This window comes from Rana temporaria, chromosome 6 (genome assembly GCF_905171775.1).
Source record: "Rana temporaria chromosome 6, aRanTem1.1, whole genome shotgun sequence".
NCBI lineage: Eukaryota > Metazoa > Chordata > Amphibia > Anura > Ranidae > Rana > Rana temporaria.
The window spans coordinates 95,058,847-95,085,198 of NC_053494.1; the positions used below are offsets into that span (position 1 = coordinate 95,058,847).

Consider the following 26,352-nt stretch of genomic DNA (forward strand, 5'->3'; position numbering starts at 1 on the left):
CATCCTGTGTGGCAAAATTAGCCACCTTTTACCTAGAAGGTTTTGTTTTGCCTTTTCCCAATGAGGACACCTTTTCTGGTTACAACTGTCTAAGATGGGAATTCCCCTCACTTTATGGTTATTACCTCTTATGTGTCCAAAATGAGATTTAAAGAAACATTTGCACAGCAGGACACAGAGAGCAAAAACATAATCTGATAAAAGGGATTTAACCCATTCCTTCTCTATCCATAACATGAAAAAGATTTTGCCTATACATAATATATAAGATGTGCTAATATTTGGTCAACTGCCTCTGTGTAGTAAATGTGGCATATAACAACACATACTAGGTTAGCTAGGGAGTGTTTACAGTCCATTTATCAAAGTTTTTTTGTTTTATTTCTTGAAGAGGAAAAGACAGAAGAAAAAATAAAAAGAGGCCGGTACCATGATGAGGCTGATCAGAGTGCATTACAGAGAATGACTCGTCTGCGAGTGGCGTGGACAGCACAAGAGGATGGCTTGCTAATGCTCTGTCGAATCGCCAGTAATATTCTAAACAGAAAGGTAGTGTAAAACAACGCACATGCTTCTATATGTGAGCAGCAGGTCCACAATGTCCAATGTGCAGATGCTTCAAGCACAGCTTATTTTGGCAAATGCTTGTCAACCAGTGCTATATTTTGAGCTATTTGGTTTACTATACTCTTTTCATCCTAAAGAAGAGCAAGGCAAATGGAAATCATAATGATATTCTGGAAATTCTTCTGTTTGATCTCTTCCAGGCTCTTGAGTTGTATCACTTGACTGCAACTAGCCACCCCCACCCACTCATAAACTGATTTGCCCCTTTCAGTAATATAGTATTTTTTTTAAAGCGAAAGCTGTTATACCTGAAGGGTTCCGCGTGTACTGGCACTTTAAGGCTGGCTCCACCCAGCAGTGATGACAAGGGTCAAGGGGCATAGTAGCCATCTTAGAGAGACCACATGTAGGAAGCAGAGATATGTATTGTCCTGAGATGCGTGTTGCAGTGTACAGCCTGTACTGAATAAACATCCATTGTTCCAGACCAGAGTCTTGTGTCCCTCACAACACAGAGGGTATAACTGTGGCAACGAGGATGGGATTTACAAAGTGTCTATCAGTCTGAGAGAGAGACAAAGACATTGTGGATTGTCACCTGGATAAAAGCAATCACAGATCCCAGCAGGAAAATGTCATTAATCGGGACATTAAGTGAGTTTGATGGAGAACAGACATCCTGGAGTTCCTGGGTTGAGAGGCTGGAACAGTATTTCAGTGCAAATGACATCCCAGACAACAGGCAAGTAGCAGTGTTTCTGACAGTGGTTGGGGCCAAAACATATGACACTCTGAGGGATCTGCTTTCCCCTGTAAAACCAGCAGCTAAGACATTGGCAGAGCTGCTGACACTGCTAGAGGATCACTTCCAGCCTAAACCATTAGAAATTGCAGAAATATTTCGCTTCTATCAGAGGCAGCAGCAGACAGGTGAAGAGATTAAAGCTTATGTGCTCGCCCTTCGCAGACTAGCCTCTACCTGTTCTTTTGGGGACTACCTACCTACTGCACTGAGAGATAAGTTTGTCATGGGACTGAATTGTGAGTCAACACAAAAGAGACTGTTAACAGAGAAAGACCTTACCCTTACAAAGGCAATTGAGATAGCTTCAGTGATGGAAATGGCTGTGAAAGATACAGAGGAATTGAACCCCCAGAGCAGAAGGGAAGAGGTGAAGCAGGAAGTTTTCAGAACAGCAGTCAAGCCAACTGCTGCAAACTGGAAATACAGACCCCCACCAAGCCGGGAGTCAGCTTGCTACCATTGTGGGAATACAGACCATGATCACAAAGTCTGCCGGTTTAAGGATCAGACCTGTCATAATTGCGGTAGGACCGGCCATCTGAAACGAGTTTGCCGTAGCAAGAAGGTGCGAGATAAACAACCTCTGAACCCCAAGACAAAGACATATATGGTGGGAAGATATACATCATCATCTGATTCAGAGGATGAGGAAGTGCTTCACAGGTTAGACATACATCATATGCATTCAGCACCCTCCGCAATGACTGTAGATGTAACCGTTGAGGGAAAGAAACTCAGGATGGATGTAGACACAGGAGCAGCAGTTTCAGTTATCACCCAGAAACAATGGAGACAACTTCAGACCCGAAAAACTGTCCGCCCAACACCAATCAAACTGCAGACATACTCAAAGCAGATACTCCACCCACTGGGTTACACAAAAGTAAAGGTATTGTACAAGGGTCAGACAAAGAGACTGCCATTATATATCCTAGAAAATGGGGGACCCCCTCTCTTCGGGAGAGACTGAATTGCTCACTTTGGTATGCCAGACATTGCCATAAGTCCCTGTAACACCGTTACCATTCCATTAGGAGATAATGAGAGATGGGTGGTGTCCCTGAAGCAGCGGTTCCCAAAGATTTTTGATGACCAGTTGGGAAAAATAAAGCATGACTGTGTGAGACTCAAGCTGAAACCCAACGCTCAGCCTAAGTTCTTCAAAGCTCGGACAGTACCTTTCGCACTCCGAGCAGGTGTGGAAGCAGAACTAAGTCGGCTGGAGGAACAAGGTGTCATCTCAAAGGTAGAGCACAGCGAGTGGGCATCACCAGTTGTACCGGTAAAGAAAGCGAATGGGGACTTGCGCATTTGTGGCGATTTCCGCATGGCACTGAACTCTCAACTGGAAATAGACCAGTATCCCCTACCCAGAGTAGATGACATTTTTGCCTCTCTTGCAGGAGGTCAAAAGTTCACCAAGCTTGATCTCAAACAAGCATATTTACAATTTGAGGTCCATCCTTCTTCCCGCAAGTTTCTGACCATCAACACCCACAAGGGACTGTATGAATATAATCGGATGGTGTTTGGGGTAGCCTCTGCCCCAGCCATTTGGCAACGAAAAATGGACGAGATATTGGCGGACATTCCTTTCACTCAGTGCCTGCTAGATGACATGCTCATTACAGGACGGACCGACCAGGAACACAAGCAGAATGTGGAGCTTGTGTTGGCGAGACTCCAAGAACAGGGTCTGAAAGTGAACTTAGCAAAATGCCAATTCATGGTGCCTAAATTGGAGTTTTGTGGCCACCTTGTGGATGCAGAAGGTATACACACCACAGAAGCCAAGGTTGATGCTTTAGTCAAAGCTCCAGCCCCAACCAACGTCCAGCAGCTGCGATCATACCTTGGCTTGCTGAACTATTACCACAAATTCCTGCCAGATCTGGCACACACCTTGTTTCTGTTGAACAAGCTTTTGGAGAAACACTCCAGATGGGACTGGTCGGCTGCATGCCAACGTGCTTTTGAAGTTTCTAAGCGGAAGCTGTTGGCGTCACGCATGCTTGTGCACTATGACCTCCAGAAGCCTCTCACCTTGGCTTGTGATGCCTCACCCTATGGTCTGGGGGCGGTACTATCCCACATCTTACCAGATGGGTCAGAAAAACCAGTGGCATTTGCCTCCAGGTCTTTGACAAAAGCAGAAAGCAATTACTCACACATTGACAAAGAGGCACTTGCGCTGATATGGGCAATTAAGAAGTTTCATCTTTACCTGTATGGTAGGGAATTCACCATACTGACGGACCATAAACCACTCCTTCAGATCTTTAGCCCTGACAAAGGCATCTCCCAGACTACTGCGGCCCGCCTTTAACGTTATGCCCTGTTCTTGGGGGCATACAGCTACAAAATTCAGTATCGTGGTCATGATGCCAATGCTAATGCGGACGCTATGTCCCGACTGACAGGGAGGTCCATGGACTCTACTCCACCAGTCAGGAGTTGTCGTTACACCAGCCTGTCCTTCTTGTCTTCTGGGGAGATAGCAGCCCATACAACCAAGGATACCTTTCTGAAAACGATACTCTCCTGGGTCCGGTCCGGTTGGCCTGCAACTGTCACACAGGAGTATGAACCTTATTTCCGTAGGCGTATGGAATTAACTGTGGCTGGCAACTGTGTTTTATGGGGAGACCGAGTGATCATTCCACAGACCCTCCGGAGACACATTCTGGACTTGCTACATACTGGTCATCCCGGGAGCACACGTATGAAACAAAAGGCCAGAGGCTATGTGTGGTGGCCAAACCTAGACTCCGATATCACAACATATGTGAATGCTTGTGCTGGATGTGCACAAACGGCAAGAGACCCTCCTCGAGGGTGCGTCCAGCCCTGGACTTGGCCCACGGTTCCTTGGTTTCGCCTACACTTGGACTTTGCAGGCCCGATCAGAGGACACACCTTCTTGATCATAGTGGACGCCCATTCAAAGTGGCCTGAGGTCATTCCTGTTACTCAGCCAACGACTAAGGCAACGGTTTCCATACTGTTACATCTCGCTGCTACGTTTGGATACCCCAGAGAAATCGTCAGACAACGGTGCACAATTCACCAGTCAGGAGTTTCAGCGTTTCCTGACTGCCCACAACATCAAGCACAAGTTGACCGCACCTTACCACCCGGCTACAAATGGTCAAGCAGAGCGGTTTGTGCAGACTTTTAAATGCTATTTCAAAGCTACAGTGGCTGCAAGTAAACAGTCCCTGTCACCCCAGCAGCTGGACTCCTTCCTTTCTGCTTACAGAAACACACCACATACAACCACTGGGAAAACTCCAGCAGAACTCCTTCTGGGGCGGCAGCCATGGACTGTTTTGGATATGCTCCGCCCTCAAACAGTCCAGGAACATGTACTACAGTCCCAAGACAAGATGGTCCAACACAACGAGCCCCCCCGATTCACAGCCCAACAAAAGGTATGGGCCCGATCTTATGGGGCTTCCAACACCCGTTGGCTTCCTGCTGTCATTGCAGAGACTTTGGGACCCAAGATGTACAAGGTCCGCCTGGAAGATGGTTCCATTTGCAGACGTCATGCGGACCAACTGCGTCCTCGTTCTCAACTGCCCGAATCCCTGATGCCGGCTGAACCACCAGTATCTCAAGGATCTGCTCCCAGCGAATCAGGATGCACAGAGACTGATGATTGTGGGGACTCTGAACTTTTGAACTCATCTCCAACAGAGCCCTCCAGCTCTGGTCCGGAGGTCTGTTTACCCTCTGAGCTGGGGGATCCCTTCTTGGCCCTGCCGGTACCCATTCCGGCCAGCCCTGTTTCCTCCGGTCCCGAATCGCTGGATGCCCGGCCTCAACGACACTGTCGCCCTCCTGACCGGTTTCAGTTGCAAGAGCGGTTACGAGACTTTCGACGGGGCCGACGGAAGTGATCCGATGACATATTAACCCCGCAACTGTTCCTGGAAGCTTGAAGTCCCATAATTCTCCTTTGTTTGGAGGACTGTTATTGGACAGTTATCAGTTAATGTTTTGTGCCTGTTATTATTATTTTTTTTAGGGATGGATGGAAGGTGTTATACCTGAAGGGTTCCACATGTACTGGCACTTTAAGGCTGGCTCCACCCAGCAGTGATGACAAGGGTCAAGGGGCATAGTAGCCATCTCAGAGAGACCACATGTAGGAAGCAGAGATATGTATTGTCCTGAGATGCATGTTGCAGTGTACAGCCTGTACTGAATAAACATCCATTGTTCCAGACCAGAGTCTTGTGTCCCTCACAACACAGAGGATATAACAAAAGCCATGCTACAGTCTTTAAAAAATAAAATAAAAGTCACTTCCCAGCCCAGGAGTCCAGTGCCATCTTCACTCAAGCTAGTTCTTCGCTGGTCTTTGGACGACCTTGGCTGTGGAAGCCAGCTGTGACTTCCTGCTGTTTCATAGTCTGCTGCCCAATGTGCATTTGCAACATTATGCATGCTGTTGGATTGGTCCCTCAGCCTCCTGAGACATGTAACATGTCACAGGCGATTGCGGGGGGGGGGAGGGGCAGCCAATGTTCTGTAATTATCACCTAGGTGAGAATTGCGGATGTGGGTACCTGCCAGAAAATGGTGCCTGCCCCTCCCTCCCAAAAAAGTCCACGTATGATAGAATAGCAGTGAATAGGAGAGGCAAATTTGTGGTACTTTATACTTTTAAGTAAAGGTCTACTTTAAATATAAGAATATAAAGCTTATTACAAAATCCAGGTGTCACAGTTGGGAAAGGGTTGTCCACTCCATAACAGTGCTGTTGACTACCTGTCTTTGCAGCCACAATAGAACTTTAAGTCCTTCAATTCTTAACACATTTCATATTTTTGCCTTTTTTCGCAAAAATTTAATTTTCTTATATATTACAGGACCGGTGGATTTATATTCTGTTAATATTAGGGCCATATAGCACTGAATTGGTTTATTAAAGTTATTGAAAGTAAAACTTTGTTTTACACTACTCTTGCCTCTTTGTTCACAATGCATGTGTGGGAGTAATGCTATGAAAATGGCCAAAGATCAGAACCCCGCAAGACGACCAGCCAAAGTTGTCAGTTGTGAGAAAACTTGAGCATGCCACTTTGCCAGAGTGGAGTGAAGGAGTATAGCTCCTTCATTACACGGCTCAAAATTTCAAGTCCTAAGCTACTAGGCAGGCCTTAACCACTTAAGCCCCGGACCTTTAGGCAGCTAAATGCCCAGGCCAGGTTTTGCGATTCGGCACTGCGTCGCTTTAACAGACAATTGCGCGGTCGTGCGACGTGGCTCCCAAACAAAATTGGCGTCCTTTTTTCCCCACAAATAGAGCTTTCTTTTGGTGGTATTTGATCACCTCTGCAGTTTTTATTTTTTGCGCTATAAACAAAAATAGAGCAACAATTTTGAAAAAAAATTCAATATTTTTTACTTTTTGCTGTAATAAATATCCCCAAAAAACATATATAAAATTATTATTTTTTCAGTTTAGGCCGATACGTATTTTTCTACCTATTTTTGGTAAAAAAAATCGCAATAAGCGTTTATCGATTGGTTTGCGCAAAATTTATAGCGTTTACAAAATAGGGGATATTTTTATTGCATTTTTATAAATTTTTTTTTTTTTTACTACTAATGGCGGCGATCAGCGATTTTTTTTTCGTGACTGCGACATTATGGCGGACACTTCGGACAATTTTGACACATTTTTGGGACCATTGTCATTTTCACAGCAAAAAATGCATTTAAATTGCATTCTTTATTGTGAAAATGACAGTTGCAGTTTGGGAGTTAACCACAGGTGGCGCTGTAGGAGTTAGTGTTCACCTAGTGTGTGTTTACAACAGTAGGGGGGTGTGGATGTAGGTCTGATGTCATCGATTGTGTCTCCCCTATAAAGGGGATGACACCATCGATGCGCCGCCACAGTGAAGCACGGGGAAGCCGTGTTTACATACGGCTCTCCCCATTCTTCAGCTCCGGGAAGCGATCGCGACGGAGCGGCTATAAACGAATAGCCGCGCCGTCGTCCCGGATCGCTCCCCGAGGGAATCTGCCCGCCGCACGCAGGGGGGGGGGGTCCCGATCCGACCCGCGCAAAGGCAAGGACGTATATATACGCCCATCTGCCTGTCCGTGCCATTTTGCGGACGTAAATAGTCGTGCGGCGGGCGTTGGGTGGTTAAAGGGTCACTAAAGGATTTTTTTTTTTTTTAGCTAAATAGCTTCCTTTACCTTACTGCAGTCCTGGTTTCATGTCCTCATTGCTCGTTTTTGCTTTGATGTTGCTGTAATACTTCTCTGTTCTGGACACTTCCAGGTTGTCTGGCTCCTTATGAAAAAAGTCATGGGAGAGTTTAGTTTAGTTTTCCTAGCCATGACTCTCTATGGCACTGTCCAGCACAGAGGCATAAAATAACTTGCAAAGACTAAACTAGTTTTTGCATCTAGAGGCACATTATATGATTGATTCTTATCTATTTTTAATAGTTTTTAAAAGGAATCAGTTAACTATTATGTCTCTATACCCTGTAAACAGTCATTTCAGCAAAAAAAAATTTTTCCTTTAGTGATCCTTTAAGAGTTTCTCGCCACCAGTAGCCCCACGCAACCCCTACCCTGCCCCTAATTCTGCCCCTAAACATGCGCTCGTAAATTATCTCATGAAATTACACATGTTTTATGCAGACGTAGGTTACAAAAATAAATAACAACTTTGACAATATTAAAATAAAGCATATCAGTACTGCACCTTCCACCAAAGAACAATATCCGTATTCCACCTTGTGATGCACACTCCCCCAGGGGGTCAAATTTTACCAGAACATCTAATGAGAGAAGCCTTTAAATTAGGAGTTCATCAGCCAATTTGCTCTGGATCCTCACCATCAATAAAGGTCCACTGGTTCAGGGGCTCCAACACAAGTCATAAAACACAAAAAATAGTTGCACATAGCGTAATTTTGTTTATTATGACCAAACGCCCCATACATCAGAAGACCCCTTAATACTAGCTACGTACATAAAACAAAAATCAACACGCATGTAAATGTAGCCCAAGAGGGTGCTATCACCGTAATCTGCCATCCAGGAGAAAGCGTGCGTCTCCTTGCAGACACTGTAGTCACTTCCTGGTAACAAATGGTGGATGGTGGAAGCGTCACTTCTGGGATGTCGTGTGGGTCATGCCCTGATGCGTTTCGTTACTTCCGACTTCAACAGAGGGCGTGACCGCACGACATCTCGACAGGCTTAAATCTCCCCGTTTGCTATGCTTGGGGCAAATTTGTCGCCAATTGCAACACCCCCTTTCTGGGAGTAGAAGTTGCCATTGTACCAAAAGTAGTTGGGGCCAAGGCAGAAATCGAGTGCAATCCGTATGAACACCTTCTGATTATGTTGCTGCACAATACGAAAATGATTTGAAGGTTTTGGTTGAATCAGGGTACTCGACAGGAGTTCTATCCAGTAAAGAAAGAAAATACGTAGTTTCGAGTAGTAGCAGAATCCTGACTATATACTGTACACCCTATCTAAGATCCACAAGGATCTACAATGCCCTCCCGGGAGACCCATCGTTAACGGGATAGGCTCGATCGCATCAGGGATGGGGCAATACCTGGATCTCTTCCTACAAACTAAAGCATATTTACAGATACAAAAAACCTACTACAGCTCTTACAAGAAATTGACCTATCAGACAAAGATGAAGAATACTTGGTAACGGCAGACGTGTCTTCCCTCTATACTGTTATTCAGCATGACGATGCCCAACTGGCCCTAAATTGAGCCTTGTGCAAGAGGGATTACATAACACATAACAGATGTTCTGGTGAGTTTGACCCCCTGGGGGAGTGTGCATCACGAGGTGGAATACGGATATTGTTCTTTGGTGGAAGGTGCACGCAAAGACAACCGATAACTGACACTTGACGTTTTTTCAACTGTTCCACACTATCATCTATCATTTAACTTATTGGCCCTCATGTTTATCGTTGAATTTTTTAGCGCGTTTTATTATCTTAATGATCCAGGGATTGGACTGTTTTATTTATATACTATTGTTTGATTTTTACCTTCTTTTATTTTTACCTTCTTTTAAAAAGCTAGTTATTATCTTTTTAATATTTTGCATAATTTTATTTTAAAGTGATTTTTATCTTTGTGTGCATTGCTAAGAAAGCTGTGGGATTGATTTTGCGCTGAGTAGGTGTACTGCAGGCTTTTTTATACACCTTTTTTTATATTGTATATATATATATACAGGGAGTGCAGAATTATTAGGCAAGTTGTATTTTTGAGGATTAATTTTATTATTGAACAACAACCATGTTCTCAATGAACCCAAAAAACTCATTAATATCAAAGCTGAATATTTTTGGAAGTAGTTTTTAGTTTGTTTTTAGTTTTAGCTATTTTAGGGGGATATTTGTGTGTGCAGGTGACTATTACTGTGCATAATTATTAGGCAACTTAACAAAAAAAAAATATATACCCATTTCAATTATTTATTTTTACCAGTGAAACCAATATAACATCTCAACATTCACAAATATACATTTCTGACATTCAAAAACAAAACAAAAACAAATCCGTGACCAATATAGCCACCTTTCTTTGCAAGGACACTCAAAAGCCTGCCATCCATGGATTCTGTCAGTGTTTTGATCTGTTCACCATCAACATTGCGTGCAGCAGCAACCGCAGCCTCCCAGACACTGTTCAGAGAGGTGTACTGTTTTCCCTCCTTGTAAATCTCACATTTGATGATGGACCACAGGTTCTCAATGGGGTTCAGATCAGGTGAACAAGGAGGCCATGTCATTAGTTTTTCTTCTTTTATACCCTTTCTTGCCAGCCACGCTGTGGAGTACTTGGACGCGTGTGATGGAGCATTGTCCTGCATGAAAATCATGTTTTTCTTGAAGGATGCAGACTTCTTCCTGTACCACTGCTTGAAGAAGGTGTCTTCCAGAAACTGGCAGTAGGACTGGGAGTTGAGCTTGACTCCATCCTCAACCCGAAAAGGCCCCACAAGCTCATCTTTGATGATACCAGCCCAAACCAGTACTCCACCTCCACCTTGCTGGCGTCTGAGTCGGACTGGAGCTCTCTGCCCTTTACCAATCCAGCCACGGGCCCATCCATCTGACCCATCAAGACTCACTCTCATTTCATCAGTCCATAAAACCTTAGAAAAATCAGTCTTGAGATATTTCTTGGCCCAGTCTTGACGTTTCAGCTTGTGTGTCTTGTTCAGTGGTGGTCGTCTTTCAGCCTTTCTTACCTTGGCCATGTCTCTGAGTATTGCACACCTTGTGCTTTTGGGCACTCCAGTGATGTTGCAGCTCTGAAATATGGCCAAACTGGTGGCAAGTGGCATCTTGGCAGCTGCACGCTTGACTTTTCTCAGTTCATGGGCAGTTATTTTGCGCCTTGGTTTTTCCACACGCTTCTTGCGACCCTGTTGACTATTTTGAATGAAACGCTTGATTGTTTGATGATCACGCTTCAGAAGCTTTGCAATTTTAAGAGTGCTGCATCCCTCTGCAAGATATCTCACTATTTTTGACTTTTCTGAGCCTGTCAAGTCCTTCTTTTGACCCATTTTGCCAAAGGAAAGGAAGTTGACTAATAATTCTGCACACCTGATATAGGGTGTTGATGTCATTAGACCACACTTCTTCTCATTACAGAGATGTACATTACCTAATATGCCTAATTGGTAGTAGGCATTCGAGCCTATACAGCTTGGAGTAAGACAACATGCATAAAGAGGATGATGTGGTCAAAATACTCATTTGCCTAATAATTCTGCACTCCCTGTGTGTATATATATATATATATATATATATATATATATATATATATATATATATATATTGTGAACTTTGGGGGTCCTTAAGCTCCGCGAGACAAGTGCGTAAAACCGTGTTAGTAAAGCAAAGGGTCTTTATTGGTGACCAAACAAAACAAAATAAAGCTTTTCTTCAGCATCCAAAACGTCACAACAAAAGTCTTGCTTCTTTCCAGCATAAGTTAGGAAAAAGTCTTTCTTCAGAAAACAACCAAAAGAAAGGCACATACGTTTTTAGTAAGAAGTCCTCCAGACCTTCCCTGCAGACACAGCTTCACTTCCAAACTACTCAGAAGTCCTCTCTGAACAGCTAGCAGATTTCCATCTTGTCCTCACAGGTGCACTCTCCCAACTCACTCACTCCCTCCAGCATCACTTCCTGCTTTAATGGGTGGTTGTCTGTGAGATTTTAACCCCTTGTGCGCTGGCTTCCAGGGTTTAGGAGTGGAGGCTCCATCCCACCCAAATAACACTTTGGAGCCTCCAAAATTCCAGGCCCCAAACTACTTTATTAAGATAGAGAAGACTGCAAGCCAGTCCTCTCTGAATTAGCGCCTGCCTGGAACTTTTCACCCACTTTTGGGTGACCCCCTGAACCTTCTACCTCTATTTAAATGGACCATAGTCCAAACAGTGGTGCCGTATAGCACCCGTCCAGTACCCACCCCCTGTGTCCTGTACATATCCCCCCCCTCTGCCTCAACGCGGAGGTGTTGGAGGCAACAGTAGACACCATACAATGGACTCGGGAGAGGGCATCGGCATTCTGATGCTGTCTCCCGGGTCTGTGCTCTACCATGAAATTGAACTCCTGCAGAGACAGAAACCACCTTGTTACCCTGGCATTGGTGTGTTTGTTCTGTCTCATCCACGTAAGAGGAGCATGGTCTGATATAAGGCGAAACTTCCTACCTAGGAGAAAATAACGCAGGGAGTCCAAAGCCCACTTGATGGCAAGACATTCGCGCTCCACCACCGCATAGTTTTTCTCAGCTGGCGTCAGTTTCCTACTAAGAAAAACGATTGGATGCTCCTCTCCGTTGATTTCTTGAGACAGAACTGCTCCTAGCCCTTCACTTGAGGCATCTGTCTGCACTACAAAATCCTTAGAAAAATCTGGCGCCACAAGCACCGGATCCTGGCAGAGTGCGGTCTTAAGCATTTGAAAAGATTTTTCAGCCTCGGCATTCCATTTAATCATGACCGACTTTCGACCTTTGGTGAGGTCAGTTAGCGGTGCCGCAATGGTGGCGAAGTTGGGGACAAACCTCCTATAGTACCCAACTAGGCCTAAAAACGCTCTGACCTGTTTCTTTGTTAGGGGGCGGGGCCAGCCCTGTATGGCCTCTACCTTGCTCATTTGGGGCTTCACTAACCCTCTACCTACAATGTATCCTAGGTACTTGGCTTCCTCCACCCCAACCGCACACTTCTCCGGATTGATGGTGAACCCCGCTCTTCTCAAGGAGTCTACCACTGCCTGTACCCGGGGAAGATGGGAATCCCAGTCCGTGCTGAAAATGACTATGTCATCCAGGTAAACGGAGGCATACCGTAGGTGTGGACGTAAAGTTTTGTCCATGGCCCTTTGGAATGTGGCGGGGGCGGAGTGAAGACCAAACGGCATTCTTGTATACTGGAAGTGACCTTCCGGGGTAGAGAAAGCTGTTTTCTCTCTGGCCTCCTTGGTCAGGGGAATCTGCCAGTAACCTTTTGTGAGGTCCAGCGTGGTGATGTACCTGGCAGGACCCAATCTCTCAATCAGCTCATCTACCCGTGGCATGGGGTATGCATCGAACTTGGAGACCTCGTTGAGTTTTCTAAAATCGTTGCAGAAGCGGAGAGTACCATTGGGTTTGGGCACCAACACGATTGGACTGGACCACTCGCTCTGCGACTCTTCGATGACCCCAAGTTCGAGCATCCTTTTAACCTCTCCAGACACTGACACTCTATGAGCTTCTGGGATACGGTAGGGTTTAAGCCGGATTTTCACCTTGGGCTCGGTCACAATGTCATGCTCAATGACGTTGGTGAGCCCTGGCAACCCTGAAAACATGTCCCTATTCCTTTGCAGAAATTCTTTTACTTGCTGGGTTTGGGGCCTAGTTAGGGTAGCCGCAACCTGCACCAGGTCGATCCCTACATGGTCCCCTAACTGTACCGCCACCACCGCGGACACCGGTTCTCTGTCTCTCCAGAGCTTCAACAAATTTATGTGATAAATCTGGTAGGGTTTTCTTTTTCCTGGTTGGTGTACCTTATAGTTTACCTCACCCACTTTCTCTACTACTTCAAATGGACCTTGCCACTTGGCCAAGAACTTGCTCTCCACTGTGGGTATTAGGACAGCTACCCTGTCTCCTACTTGTAACTGTCTCACTTTAGCCGACCGATTATATACCCTTCTTTGGGCATCCTGAGCCTTCTGCATGTGCTCTCTCACCATCGGCATCACTTTAGCCACCCTTTCTCGCATTTGAGAAATATGCTCTACCACGGTTTTGTGCGGGGAGGACTCACTTTCCCACGTTTCCTTTACCAGATCAAGCAACCCCCGGGGCCTTCGTCCGTACACCAGCTCAAATGGCGAGAAACCCGTGGATGCCTGAGGTACCTCCCGGATAGCGAACAACAGGGCAGGAAGTAACATGTCCCAATCTTTCCCGTCTTTCTGGACCACTCTTTTTAACATGGACTTTAGAGTTTTGTTAAACCTCTCAACTAGGCCATCGGTCTGCGGGTGATAGACGGACGTCCGCAACTGCTTAATCTGAAACAGCCTGCACAAGTCCGCCATCACCTTTGACATAAAAGGGGTGCCCTGATCCGTTAGTATTTCCTTGGGGAACCCAGTACGTGAGAACATTTGAAATAACTCCCGGGCAATGGCCTTAGAGGACGTTTTTCTCAATGGGACTGCTTCTGGGTATCTAGTGGCGTAGTCTAGGATGACCAATATGTATTGGTACCCCCTTGCCGACTTTACCAGGGGTCCCACAAGATCCATAGCGATCCGCTCAAATGGGACCTCAATAATTGGCAAGGGTACTAGGGGGTTTCTATAGCGGGGCACTGGGGCAGTTATCTGGCAAACAGGACAAGACTCACAATATCTTTTAACCTCAGCCTTCACCCCTGGCCAGTAAAACCGATCGGTTATCCTGGCCTCCGTTTTCTCCGCCCCCAGGTGTCCTCCCAGTGCGTCGTTGTGGGCTAGATCAAGGAGCATCCGCCTATAGGGTTGAGGGACCAGCAACTGCTCTATGGGTTCCCCTCGGCTCTCAGCCACACGATAGACTAGGTCCCCCTTCAACGCAAAATGAGGAAACCTCTGATCTGCACCTGGTATTTGTGAAACCCCATCAATGACAGAAACCTGCTCTCGAGCGTTCACTAAGGTAGGATCCTGTAACTGGGCGGTGCCAAACGCACCCCTGGGTACATCCAGGTCTGGATGCACTGGCCTTGGGGATGTTTCCCCCTCACCCTCCTCAATCGGGGAGAGCTCCTCGTCATCCTCCCCCAGCATGACTTGTAATGGGGAGACTTCCCCCCCCTCAGAGTTCAACTTGGTTTTGAGACCTGACACAGGACCACTATTATTAGAACTAAGATTCTCTGCAACGTCATTATCACCAACAGGTATTTCCACATTAGAGGGGTGTGTTGTGGAGGTTTCAGGCCCGGATCCCCCAGACTCTGTCCCTTCCAAGCTCAGTGTCCCCAGTTCTCCTGGCAGACCCGTCTGTACCTGGTCCCATAGTTCCAAAAATAGTGGACAGTCCCGCCCCACTATGATGTCATGTATCAAGCTTTTTACCACCCCAACCTCCTGGGTAACCGAGGTATGGCCATAGGACACAGTTACCGGGACCAAGGGGTACTCCTTGGTGTCCCCATGGATACATACTACCCGTAGAGTCTTAGTTACTGGGCCTATCCTCCCAAGCACCCTGGCATGTACGAGTGTGACCATGCTGCCGGAGTCCAGTAGAGCCCTGGCAGGAAGGTGGTTCACCCACACTTCGCACTCAAACCGTCCTGCAGCCAGGTCAAGATGAGTGGTACACACACTTCGCACATAGAAGGAGCTTCTCCGACCAGTTCCGCACTCCATAGGCTCCTCCTGCAGTGGGCATTGTGCCCGGGTATGCCCCCAGGACCGACATCGCCAACATTGTATGTCTCCCATCTTTGGTACAGGAACCGACCTCCGTGGTTCTAGGGCAGATGGTGTAAACCTGCGGACGCCAACATCTGGCAAGGCTTCTCTCCTCAGGTTGGTGACTGGTCTGGGTGTCCTTGGCGTGGGTTCTCGACGCTTGGTAGGCCCAAGCAGGTCCTCCACCACGGTGTACCGTTCAACCAGCTCGACCAGCTGGTCAGCATTAGTAGGGTTTCCATGGCTTACCCAGCGCTGTAGGTCATCTTGTAGGGACCGTAGGTACCGGTCCATTACCACTCGTTCCACCATTTGTGGACCTGACAACTTTTCTGGCTGCAGCCATTTTTTAACTAACTGAATTAGTTCATGCATTTGGGACCTGGGTGGTTGGTCCGATTTGTACCGCCAGCGATGCACCCTCTGAGCCCGGACAGCTGTGGTCACTCCCAGGCGGGCCAGGATTTCAGCTTTTAGACGTTCATAGTCTTTGATGTGCTCAGCTGGGAGATCAAAATAGGCCTTTTGCGGGTCACCAGTGAGAAAAGGCGATATAATGCCGGCCCATTGGTCCCGGGGCCACGCTTCTCTCTCTGCTATCCTTTCAAAGGTGGTAAGAAAGGCTTCTACGTCATCGCTGGGTGTTAGTTTCTGCAAGAAATGGCTGGCTCTAACAGACACTGGGTTGCTAACGGTAACGACCGCTTGCGCTTGTCCCTGAGCCAGCTGCTGTACGGCCTCCTGCAAGGCAGCCACCTGTGCTTGAGTGGACTCCTGCTGGGCCGTAAACTGGGCGGATAGCAGCCGTGTATTTTCCTGCTGCGCAGCTATAGCCTGTGCCAGGGCCTGCTGCTGCTGAGCCATCGCTTCCTCATGGCGACGGTTTGACTCTGCTGACGCTTGCTGTTGGGCCACAGTGGCTTGCTGCTGGGTCACAGTGGCTTGTGCCAAAGCCTTAACGACCTCCTCCATGCCTTTGTCTGCTGTTTGTAACGCCTGGGCAGACTTCACCCAAGACATGCCATAAGTATACGGTCTCTTTAAATGTCAGTTTTAAACGGTTTTTGCGCCTGCAAATGCACTTTGCCCGCATTCGACACCAGTTGTGAACTTTGGGGGTCCTTAAGCTCCGCGAGACAAGTGCGTAAAACCGTGTTAGTAAAGCAAAGGGTCTTTATTGGTGACCAAACAAAACAAAATAAAGCTTTTCTTCAGCATCCAAAACGTCACAACAAAAGTCTTGCTTCTTTCCAGCATAAGTTAGGAAAAAGTCTTTCTTCAGAAAACAACCAAAAGAAAGGCACATACGTTTTTAGTAAGAAGTCCTCCAGACCTTCCCTGCAGACACAGCTTCACTTCCAAACTACTCAGAAGTCCTCTCTGAACAGCTAGCAGATTTCCATCTTGTCCTCACAGGTGCACTCTCCCAACTCACTCACTCCCTCCAGCATCACTTCCTGCTTTAATGGGTGGTTGTCTGTGAGATTTTAACCCCTTGTGCGCTGGCTTCCAGGGTTTAGGAGTGGAGGCTCCATCCCACCCAAATAACACTTTGGAGCCTCCAAAATTCCAGGCCCCAAACTACTTTATTAAGATAGAGAAGACTGCAAGCCAGTCCTCTCTGAATTAGCGCCTGCCTGGAACTTTTCACCCACTTTTGGGTGACCCCCTGAACCTTCTACCTCTATTTAAATGGACCATAGTCCAAACAGTGGTGCCGTATAGCACCCGTCCAGTACCCACCCCCTGTGTCCTGTACAATATATATATATATATATATATATATATATATATATATATATATAAAAATTTGTGTGTGTGTGTAATAGGATTTTTAAAACAGCTTACCTGTAAAATCCTTTTCTTGGAGTGCACCACGGGATACAGAGCCTAAGTCTTTACATAATTGGGTTATATGCTCACCAGAGGTGATTGGACACTGGCACAACCAATCAGAGACAGTTCCCCTCCATATAGCCCCTCCCTTCCGGCAAATACCTCAGTTTTGTAGCAATAAGGTCTCCCATAAAGAGGGTGGGACCTCTGTCTCGTGGTGTACTCCAAGAAAAGGATTTTACAGGTAAGCTGTTTTAAAGATCCTATTTTCTTTATCGTACACCATGGGACACAGAGCCACAGGCCCAGATTCTCAAAAAAGCGCCTATCTTTAGGCGGGCGTATCGTATCTCGGATACACTACACCGCCGTAACTTAGAGCGGCAGGTCCCGTATTCAGAAACATCTTCCGCTCTAAGTTACGGCGGCGTAGTGTATCTGATACGGCGTAAGCCCGCCTAATTCAAACTAGGCTGGTAGGGGGCGTGTTGTATGTAAATGTTTTGTGACCCCACGTAAATGACGCTTTTATCGAACTGCGCATGCACGCGCGCGCATGCTCGGTATCACATCGCATTTTCAAATTAAATTGCGCCCACTCAATGCCTAGTCGACGTGAACGTAACTTACGTCCAGCCCCATTCACGGACGACTTACGCAAACGACGTAAAACATGACGCTGTTCCGACGTTTCCGACGTCCATACCTAACATGACTTAACCCTGCTTTATGAGGGGTAACTTTACACAGGCGTATGTCTTACGTAAACAACGTATCTTGATACGCCGGGCGCATGTACGTTCGTGAATCGGCGTATCTAGCTCATTGGCATATTCGACTGGGAAATCTACAGAAGCGTCGCCTAGCGGCCAGCGTAAATATGCACCCTAAGATATGACAATGTAAGAGGCTTACGCCGCTCGTATCTTAGCCAAATTTATGCGTAACTGATTCTAAGAATCAGCCGCATAGATAACGACGGCTCTCATTCGGACTTACGACGGCGTACATGGCGATACGCCGTCGTAAGTCCTTTGAGAATCGGGGCCTAAGTCTTTACATAATGGGACGTCCCAGAGCAATGCTCCATATGAAGGGGGGGAGACACGGATCAAGCAGACCGCCAGGGACTGGAAGCTTTATACCGCTGCCTGCAGCACACTTCGCCCGAAGGCGGCATCCTCCTGTCCTCTCACGTCCACCTGATAACATTTGGAGAATGTGTGGACTGAGGACCAAGTTGCAGCTTTACAGAACTGAGTCACCGAAGCCTGGTGGTGCACTGCCCATGAAGCACTTACCGCCCTGGTTGAGTACGCCTTAACAGAAAGTCCTATTCTTTAAACCATAGGCTTGAAAAATTGTCTGTCGAATCCACCTGGAGATAGTGGATCCTGACGCCGCTTGTCCCTTCTTGGGACCATACGCAATACAAATATTTTATTTTGCCGGATCTGAGCGGTTGCCTGCAGATACACCTTTACAGCTCTCACAAGATCTAGAGAGTGTAACAACCTTTTCCTCCATTGTCTGCGGATTCGGAAAAAAAGAAGGCAGGGCAATGTCCTGATTTAAATGAAAAGCCGACACCACCTTAGGTAAAAAGGCTGGGGTCGTAGTACAATTTTTTGTCTTAATGACAAATTAAATAAGGCTCATCGCAAGAAAGAGCTGCTAATTCCGATACGCTTCTAGCCGAAGAGATAGCAATCAAAAACGCCAATTTTCTGCTTAAAAGTATCAGCGGAATGTGGTGAATAGGTTCAAAGGGTCGCTTCTGCAACACAGATAATACTAGATTCAGATTCCATGGGCAAAGGGGAGACTTGACTGGCAGGTTGATCCATAGTACCCCCTGAATGAAGGCCCGCACTAGGGAATGAGATGCCAGTGGTCTCTGAAAGAAGACAGGTAGAGCTGATATTTGACCCTTAACCACTTCCAGACCTGCGCACGACGATGTACGTCCTCTTTTTAAAGATTGATATCTCGGTAACGGCAGCAGCTGCTGCCACAACCGAGGTATCGATCTTTAGTGTGCGCGGTCTGGTACACGATAACGGCGGTCTCCGCGGCGGATTCGCCGCGAGATCGCCGTTATCGGTGGCGGGAGAGGGCCCCTCCCTCTCCCGCGCCCTCCGCCGCTTACCGGAGCCGTCGGTAGCGGGGGAGGAGATCGGGACCGTTCGGCTGGTGACTGGGGACGAGACTGAAGGAAAAATCTCCTTCGCCCGTCCCCATAGCTCTGCTGGGCGGAAGTGACGTCAAAACGTCAGTCCCGCCCACCCTCTTAAAGAGACAATATTTTTTTTTGTCATTTGAAAAAATGACAGTTTCAAATTTTTTTTTTTTTTTTTTGCATTTTTGTCTAAATATGAGATCTGAGGTCTTTTTGACCCCAGATCTCATATTTAAGAGGACCTGTCATGCTTTTTTCTATTACAAGGGATGTTTACATTCCTTATAATAGGAATAAAAGTGATCATTTTTTTTTTTTAGTGTAAAAAGTAATAAAATAAATATAAATAAGAAAACAAAAAAAAAAATGTTTAAAGCGCCCCGTCCCGACGAGCTCGCACGCAGAAGCGAACGCATACGCGAGTAGCGCCCGCATATGAAAACGGTGTTCAAATCACACAAGTGAGGTATCGCCGCGATCGTTAGAGCGAGAGCAATAATTCTAGCCCTAGGCCTACTCTGTAGCTCAAAAAATGCAATCTCTAGAATTTTTTAAACATCGCCTATCGAGATTTTTAAGGGTAAAAGTTTGACGCCATGCCACGAGCGGGCGCAATTTTTAAGCGTGACATGTTGGGTATCATTTTACTCGGCGTAACATTATCTTTCACAATATATAAAAAAATTGGGCCAAATTTATTGTTGTCTTATTTTTTAATTAAAAAAAAGTGAATTTTTTCCAAAAAAAGTGCGCTTGTAAGACCGCTGTGCAAATACGGTGTGACAAAAAGTATTGGAATGACCACCATTTTATTCTCTAGGGTGTTAGAAAAAAATATATATAATGTTTGGGGGTTTTAAGTAATTTTCTAGCCGAAAAAACTGTTTTAGTCTGAAAAACACCTAAGGTCTGGAAGTGGTTAATGGTACTAAGGGCTAATTTCATATCCACTCCTAGCTGGCAAAAGGCAAGAATCCTGCTTATGTCATATCTTTGAGGATTTCATTTGTTGGTTTCACACCATGCAACATATGCTTTCCAGACTATATAGTAAATAAACAAGTGGGTGACTAAAGCGCTAGCCAACAGTGAAAATTAAAAGTGACCAGTGAAAAACAAAATGCTGCTCAAATCTAAAATGTGCTAACAACAAATAAAGGTCTGAATAAAGAATGATGAGCGCAAACTGAAAATCTAAAAGTGAATATAAAGACAGTCCATAGGGGACTGATAACAATCAATAAAGATATGCAGTGAATTCAAAATTAGTGAAATAACCCAAAACTGATAATAAATCCAAAAATAAAAGTCCAAATATATAAATCAAAGTTTGGATAAATCAATCTAGTGTGCCAGTGATAAACAAAACTTCTGCACTTCGGGCATCAATGTGGACAATCTTGATAACTCTTTGCTTAGCCTGGGCTCGCAGTGCGCTTACCTCCAGACACTAGGTCATGCGTGTCAACGAAATCCTCCCAAAACTGGAACAGAATCCAAACAGTGGGTAACACGTGTTGCACGGAATCTTCCCAGTGCTGAGATAGAATCGAGGGGCGTTCTCTGTATCAAATACCAGTATAGGTCCAGGCGCAGCGAAGTCGACTCCACAGGATAGCCACAAGGTGTATCAGGAGCTTCTGAAATAAAGGTTGATCAAATCTCTGCTGTGCCAAGCTTCAGGGGACATCACGGGCCTTAATAGAGAGCAATTGAGGCCTGGTGACATCGCACAGAGACAGGCTCTAAGACATGAAGTGCATGTGAGAGGAGAAAAGCCAGCCAGCTAGCTCCTCTCACATGCACTTCATGTCTTAGAGAGATTTGATCAACCTTTATTTCAGAAGCTCCTGATACACCTTGTGGCTATCCTGTGGAGTCGACTTCGCTGCGCCTGGACCTATACTGGTATTTGATACAGAGAACGCCCCTCGATTCTATCTCAGCACTGGGAAGATTCCGTGCAACACGTGTTACCCACTGTTTGGATTCTGTTCCAGTTTTGGGAGGATTTCGTTGACACGCATGACCTAGTGTCTGGAGGTAAGCGCACTGCGAGCCCAGGCTAAGCAAAGAGTTATCAAGATTGTCCACATTGATGCCCGAAGTGCAGAAGTTTTGTTTATCACTGGCACACTAGATTGATTTATCCAAACTTTGATTTATATATTTGGACTTTTATTTTTGGATTTATTATCAGTTTTGGGTTATTTCACTAATTTTGAATTCACTGCATATCTTTATTGATTGTTATCAGTCCCCTATGGACTGTCTTTATATTCACTTTTAGATTTTCAGTTTGCGCTCATCATTCTTTATTCAGACCTTTATATAGTAAATAAGTCTGGAGGCTGGCTTTCTGGCATTAATAAGTGTAGAAAACACTGGGCCTGCGATCCCCCTCTTTTTCAGAATGTGGGTCTCAGCAGTCAATCTTGGCATTTGTAAGGAAGGATGGAACGCTGGACCTTGCGACAGCAGGTCGTTGACGAAGCCGAAGCTTCCAAGGTGTTCCTACTGCCATTTTTATGATCTTGGCGTACCAAGGTATTCTGGGCCAATTTGGGGCCACTAAGATTACAGGGATCATTTCCTTTTTGATCCTGCAAAGTAGCCTCTGTAAAAGAGCTATTGGAGGGAATGCATATATTGATGAGAACTGATTCCATGGGACCATTAGCGCATCCGATCCGTAGGCCAGAGGATCTCTTGTCCTGGACACAAATTTGTCCAACTTCCTGTTGAATCTGGAGGCGAACAGGTCTACATCCGGGGTTCCCCATCTCTGGCATATGGCCTGAAAGATCTTGGGGTGGAGAGACCACTCTCCTGGACAAAGTTGCTGGCGACTCAAGTAGTCTGCTTGCCAGTTTTCTACCCCTTGAATGAAGATTGCAGAAAGACAAGGAATGTGTTCTTCTGCCCATCTTAAGATGCGATTCACCTCCTTCTGGGCGCCTGGACTTTGGGTGCCTCCTTGGTGATTGATGTAAGCTACTGCTGTAGCATTGTGGGATTGAATCCGAACTGGGTGGCCATTTAACCTGTTTGTCCAGGTCTTGAGGCCAAGTATACTGCCCGTAACTCGAGTATGTTGATGGACAGACTTCCATCCCTGTCCTCTGCAGGTTCATCCTCCTCCTTTTCCTCCTCAGATCTGACAGAGGATCTAAATTTGAAGAGGGAGATCTGCTTCGCTTTTTGTCCCTTTGTGAGGACTTGGCGATTAAATTAAGTTTTTTTTAAAATTTTTCCATGGCTGCAGCAAAAGTGTCCTCAGTGACATATGCAGGACCAGGTGCCACTGGAGAAACTCCTGATAGTGGTAAAGGTTCCTCCTGTATCGGCAAATCAAGGCTTACAGAGGAAGAAGGTACCAAGCAGGTGCGGCTAGAGCCTCCTGCGGCGTTGCTTTCTTGCTCTTGGCCCCTGAACCTTTCCTAAGGGAAGCCATCTTGCTAAGCAACAAGCCAAGGTACTAAAAAGCATATACTACTGTACTCAGTTTAGCAATCTACATTAAGTATGCAACTTAAACACACAGTTTCATGCTACAGAGTAGGTGTCCCTCCCTGGTAGTGCCCCACCAACCACATAGAGCTTACGTTCCCCCTGAATGCTGCTGTGTCCCAAGGGAAGAGCTGCCAGCCTCCGGGATTGCTTTCTGGCGTCTGCCTGAGCGCCATTTTTCAAATAATCCCCCTCCTTCTCCTCCGCCCCCACCGCCGATAAAGCACGCCCCCTACCTGTGATGAGGGGAAGCTTCCCCCTGCTTGTTTGGACTGTTTGGAGTCCTACCTGGCGTTTCTGGAGGAGAGAAGCGGTGGCTGTTGGCAGAGCTCTGCAGCGGAGGAAGTGTGCTTGTCCTGCGGATCTGACACTGTACAGAGTGAGGTGATTGAAACTCGGCTCTTTACTCCCTCTAGTCGTCAAACGGGAGAAGACACCTGTCAGGTCACCTGTGGCCAGGTGACAAGTGCACCCCGTTGGGGTCAGGGATGCACCACAGGGTAGTGAACCCTATAGCCGACTACTGCTATCAGAGAGGAAGCGTGAACCCAAGATTCCCCAGGGCGCGGAGTCTAAGACCCAGCTTTGTGTTCACCAGAGCCTCTAGTGGTGAGGATGGCCTTCGCCGCAGCTGGATCCAGGTCGCGATCCCTGGGATCCCCTAGGTCACGCTCCGCAGGGAGAGTGGGGAAGTAGCAAGCAGGACAAGCGATAGTGATGGGTAAGCCAAGGTCAGGGCAACAGGCAGACAAGGGTAACCGAGGGACAGGCAAAAGGTCAGGGTCACAGGCAAACAGGAGAAGTCAGGGACGAGCCAAAAACGGTACACAGGAAGGTAGTCGTAGCACACTGCAGACAGGAACTTAAGCTAACAACACGGTTGAACCGCACTGCAGACCTGTAGTGCAACAGTTAATATAGACTTCCTGGGATGGCCAGGGTGGGGCCATACAGGAAGGAGAGGGGATAAAAAGGCAACCGGAACAGAGTCAGGCCTCTAATGAACAGATGGAGACTTTTTCTCTTGCCTTTATACCCGCAGCAGGTTTTCTGCTGAAATAAATTCAGACAGTACCAATCTTCACCCATCTCTGTGGGCTTTGTGTGCCAACCTTCAAGGGTATGGGTTCCTATTTAAAGGAGACCTCTCCATGGGCCTTGTAAAAGGCTCTGATCGAAGCCTTTTAGCTGCAATAGCGAAAAGTGCTGAACCTCAGAGCCCAGTCCTCCGAAGAGAGACGTTACAGGCGATGCCTAATGCGTGAGGCCCAGATCTCATCCACTTTGGCTTAATTTTTTAGCATCTTGGATGGACTTGAGGGTCTAGCTCCTTTTTTAGCCCCCAGGGGGTCTCTTTAGCCGAGCTTCTCTTGGCACTTCTTCACGCGTCCTGCACCTTAGACACTGGTGAAAAAACTGAGGTACTTACCGAATGGGAGGGGCTATATGGAGGGGAACTGTGTCTGATTGGTTGTGCCAGTGTCCAATCACCTCTGGTGAGCATATAACCCCATTATGTAAGGACTTGGGCTCTGTGTCCCGTGGTGTACGATAAAGAAATATATACACACAGTATTGCAAAAAAGTGAATACACCCCTCACATTTTTATAAATATTTTATTTATCCTTTCATGTGACAACACTGAAGAAATGGCACCTTGCCACAATGTTAAGTAGTGAGTGTACAGCGTGTATAACAGTGTAAATTTGCTGTCCCTTCAAAATAACGCCATTAATGTCTAAACCGCTGGCAACAAAAGTTAGTACACCCCTAAAACAAAGTGTCAATATTTTGCGTGTCCACCATTCTTTTCCAGCACTGCTTTAGCCCTCTTGGGCATGGAGTTCACCAGAGCTTCAAAGGTTGCCACTGGAGTCCTTTTCCACTCCTCCATGACAAAATTACGGAGCTGGTGGATGTTGGAGACCTTGCGCTATTCCACATTTTTTAAGTTGCCCCACAGATGCTCAATAGGGTTTAGGTCTGGAAACCTGCTTGGCAAGTCCATCACCTTTACTCTCAGCTTTTTTAGCAAGGCAGTGGTCATCTAGGAGGTGATTGGGGTCGTTATGTTGGAATACTGCCCTGCGACCCAGTCTCCGAAGGGAGGGGATCGCGCTCCGCTTTAGTATGTCACAGTACATGTGGGAATTCATGGTTCCCTCAATGAACTGTAGCTTCCCAGTGCTGGCAGAACCCGTGCAGCCCCAGACACTCCCATGACACTCCCACCACCATGCTTGACTATAGGCAAGACACACTTGCCTTTGTAATCCTCACCTGGTTGCTGCCAAACACACGACACATCATTTGAACCAAATAAGTTTACAGTATCTTGGTCTCATCAGACCACATGACGTGGTTCCAGTAATCCATGTCCTTAGTCTGCTTGTCTTCATCAAACTGTTTGCGGGCTTCCTTCTGAGATAACAGCCATGCAGACCAATTTGATGCAGTGTACGGCGTATGACCCCCCCATCTCTTCAACTTTAACAGCAATGCTGGCAGCATTCATACGTCTATTTCCCAAAGACAACCTCTGGATATGACGCTGAACAAGTGCACTCAACTTCTTTGGTCGACAATGGCGCACCTGCTCCCTATTCACACTGGAGACCTTTTAACACTAACGAGTCACATGACACTGTGGAGTGAAAATGGGCATAATTTGGACTTTTTCACTTGGGGATGTACTCGGTTTTGTTGCCAGCGGTTTAGACATTAATGGCTGTGTGTTGAGTTATTTTTGAGGAGACAACAAATGTACACTGTTATACAAGCTATACACTCACTACTTTACATTGTAGCAAAGTGTAATTTCTTCAGTGTCACATGAAAAGATATATATAATTAAATATTTACAAAAATGTGAGGGATGCACTCAATTTTGTGAGATTGTGTGTGTGTGTATATCTATGTATGTGTAATATATAAATATATGCCTTGAAAAAGTATTCATACCCCTTAATATTTTCCACATTTTGTCATGTTACAGCCAAAAACTTAAATGTGTTTTATTGGGATTTTATGTGATAGATCAACTCAGTGACAAATAATTGTGAAGTGAAAGGAAAATGATAAATGGTTTTTCATAATTTTTTACAAATATCTGAAAAGTGTGGCGTACATTTGTATTCAGTCAATACTTTGTAGAACCACCTTTCACTGCAATTACAGCAAGCCTTTTAGGGTATGTCTCTACCAGCTTCCCCAAATCTTGCGAGTGAAATTTTTGTCTGTTCCTCTTTGCAAAATCAAGCTCTGTCAGATAGGATGCAGAGTGTCAGAACAGCCATTTTCAAGACTGGCCACAAATTTTCAATTGTATTTAGGTCTGGACTTTGACTTGGTCATTCTAACCCATGAATATGCTCTGATCGAAACCATTCAATTGTATCTCTGGCGTATGTTTAGGGTCGTTGTCCTGCTGGAAGGTGAACCTCTGCCC

General features: G+C 46.1%; 1 protein-coding gene across 2 annotated transcripts in view; it reads left to right on the forward strand.

Moving 5' to 3' along the window:
• GTF3C1 (general transcription factor IIIC subunit 1) overlaps window positions 1-26,352 on the forward strand; it is a 307,903-nt gene that overhangs the window by 160,700 nt on the left and 120,851 nt on the right. For both annotated transcript variants that reach the window (XM_040356997.1, XM_040356999.1), the window contains one exon: window positions 392-549. In XM_040356997.1, coding sequence (XP_040212931.1) covers window positions 392-549 — 158 coding nt within the window. The remainder of the gene's footprint in view (window positions 1-391; window positions 550-26,352) is intronic.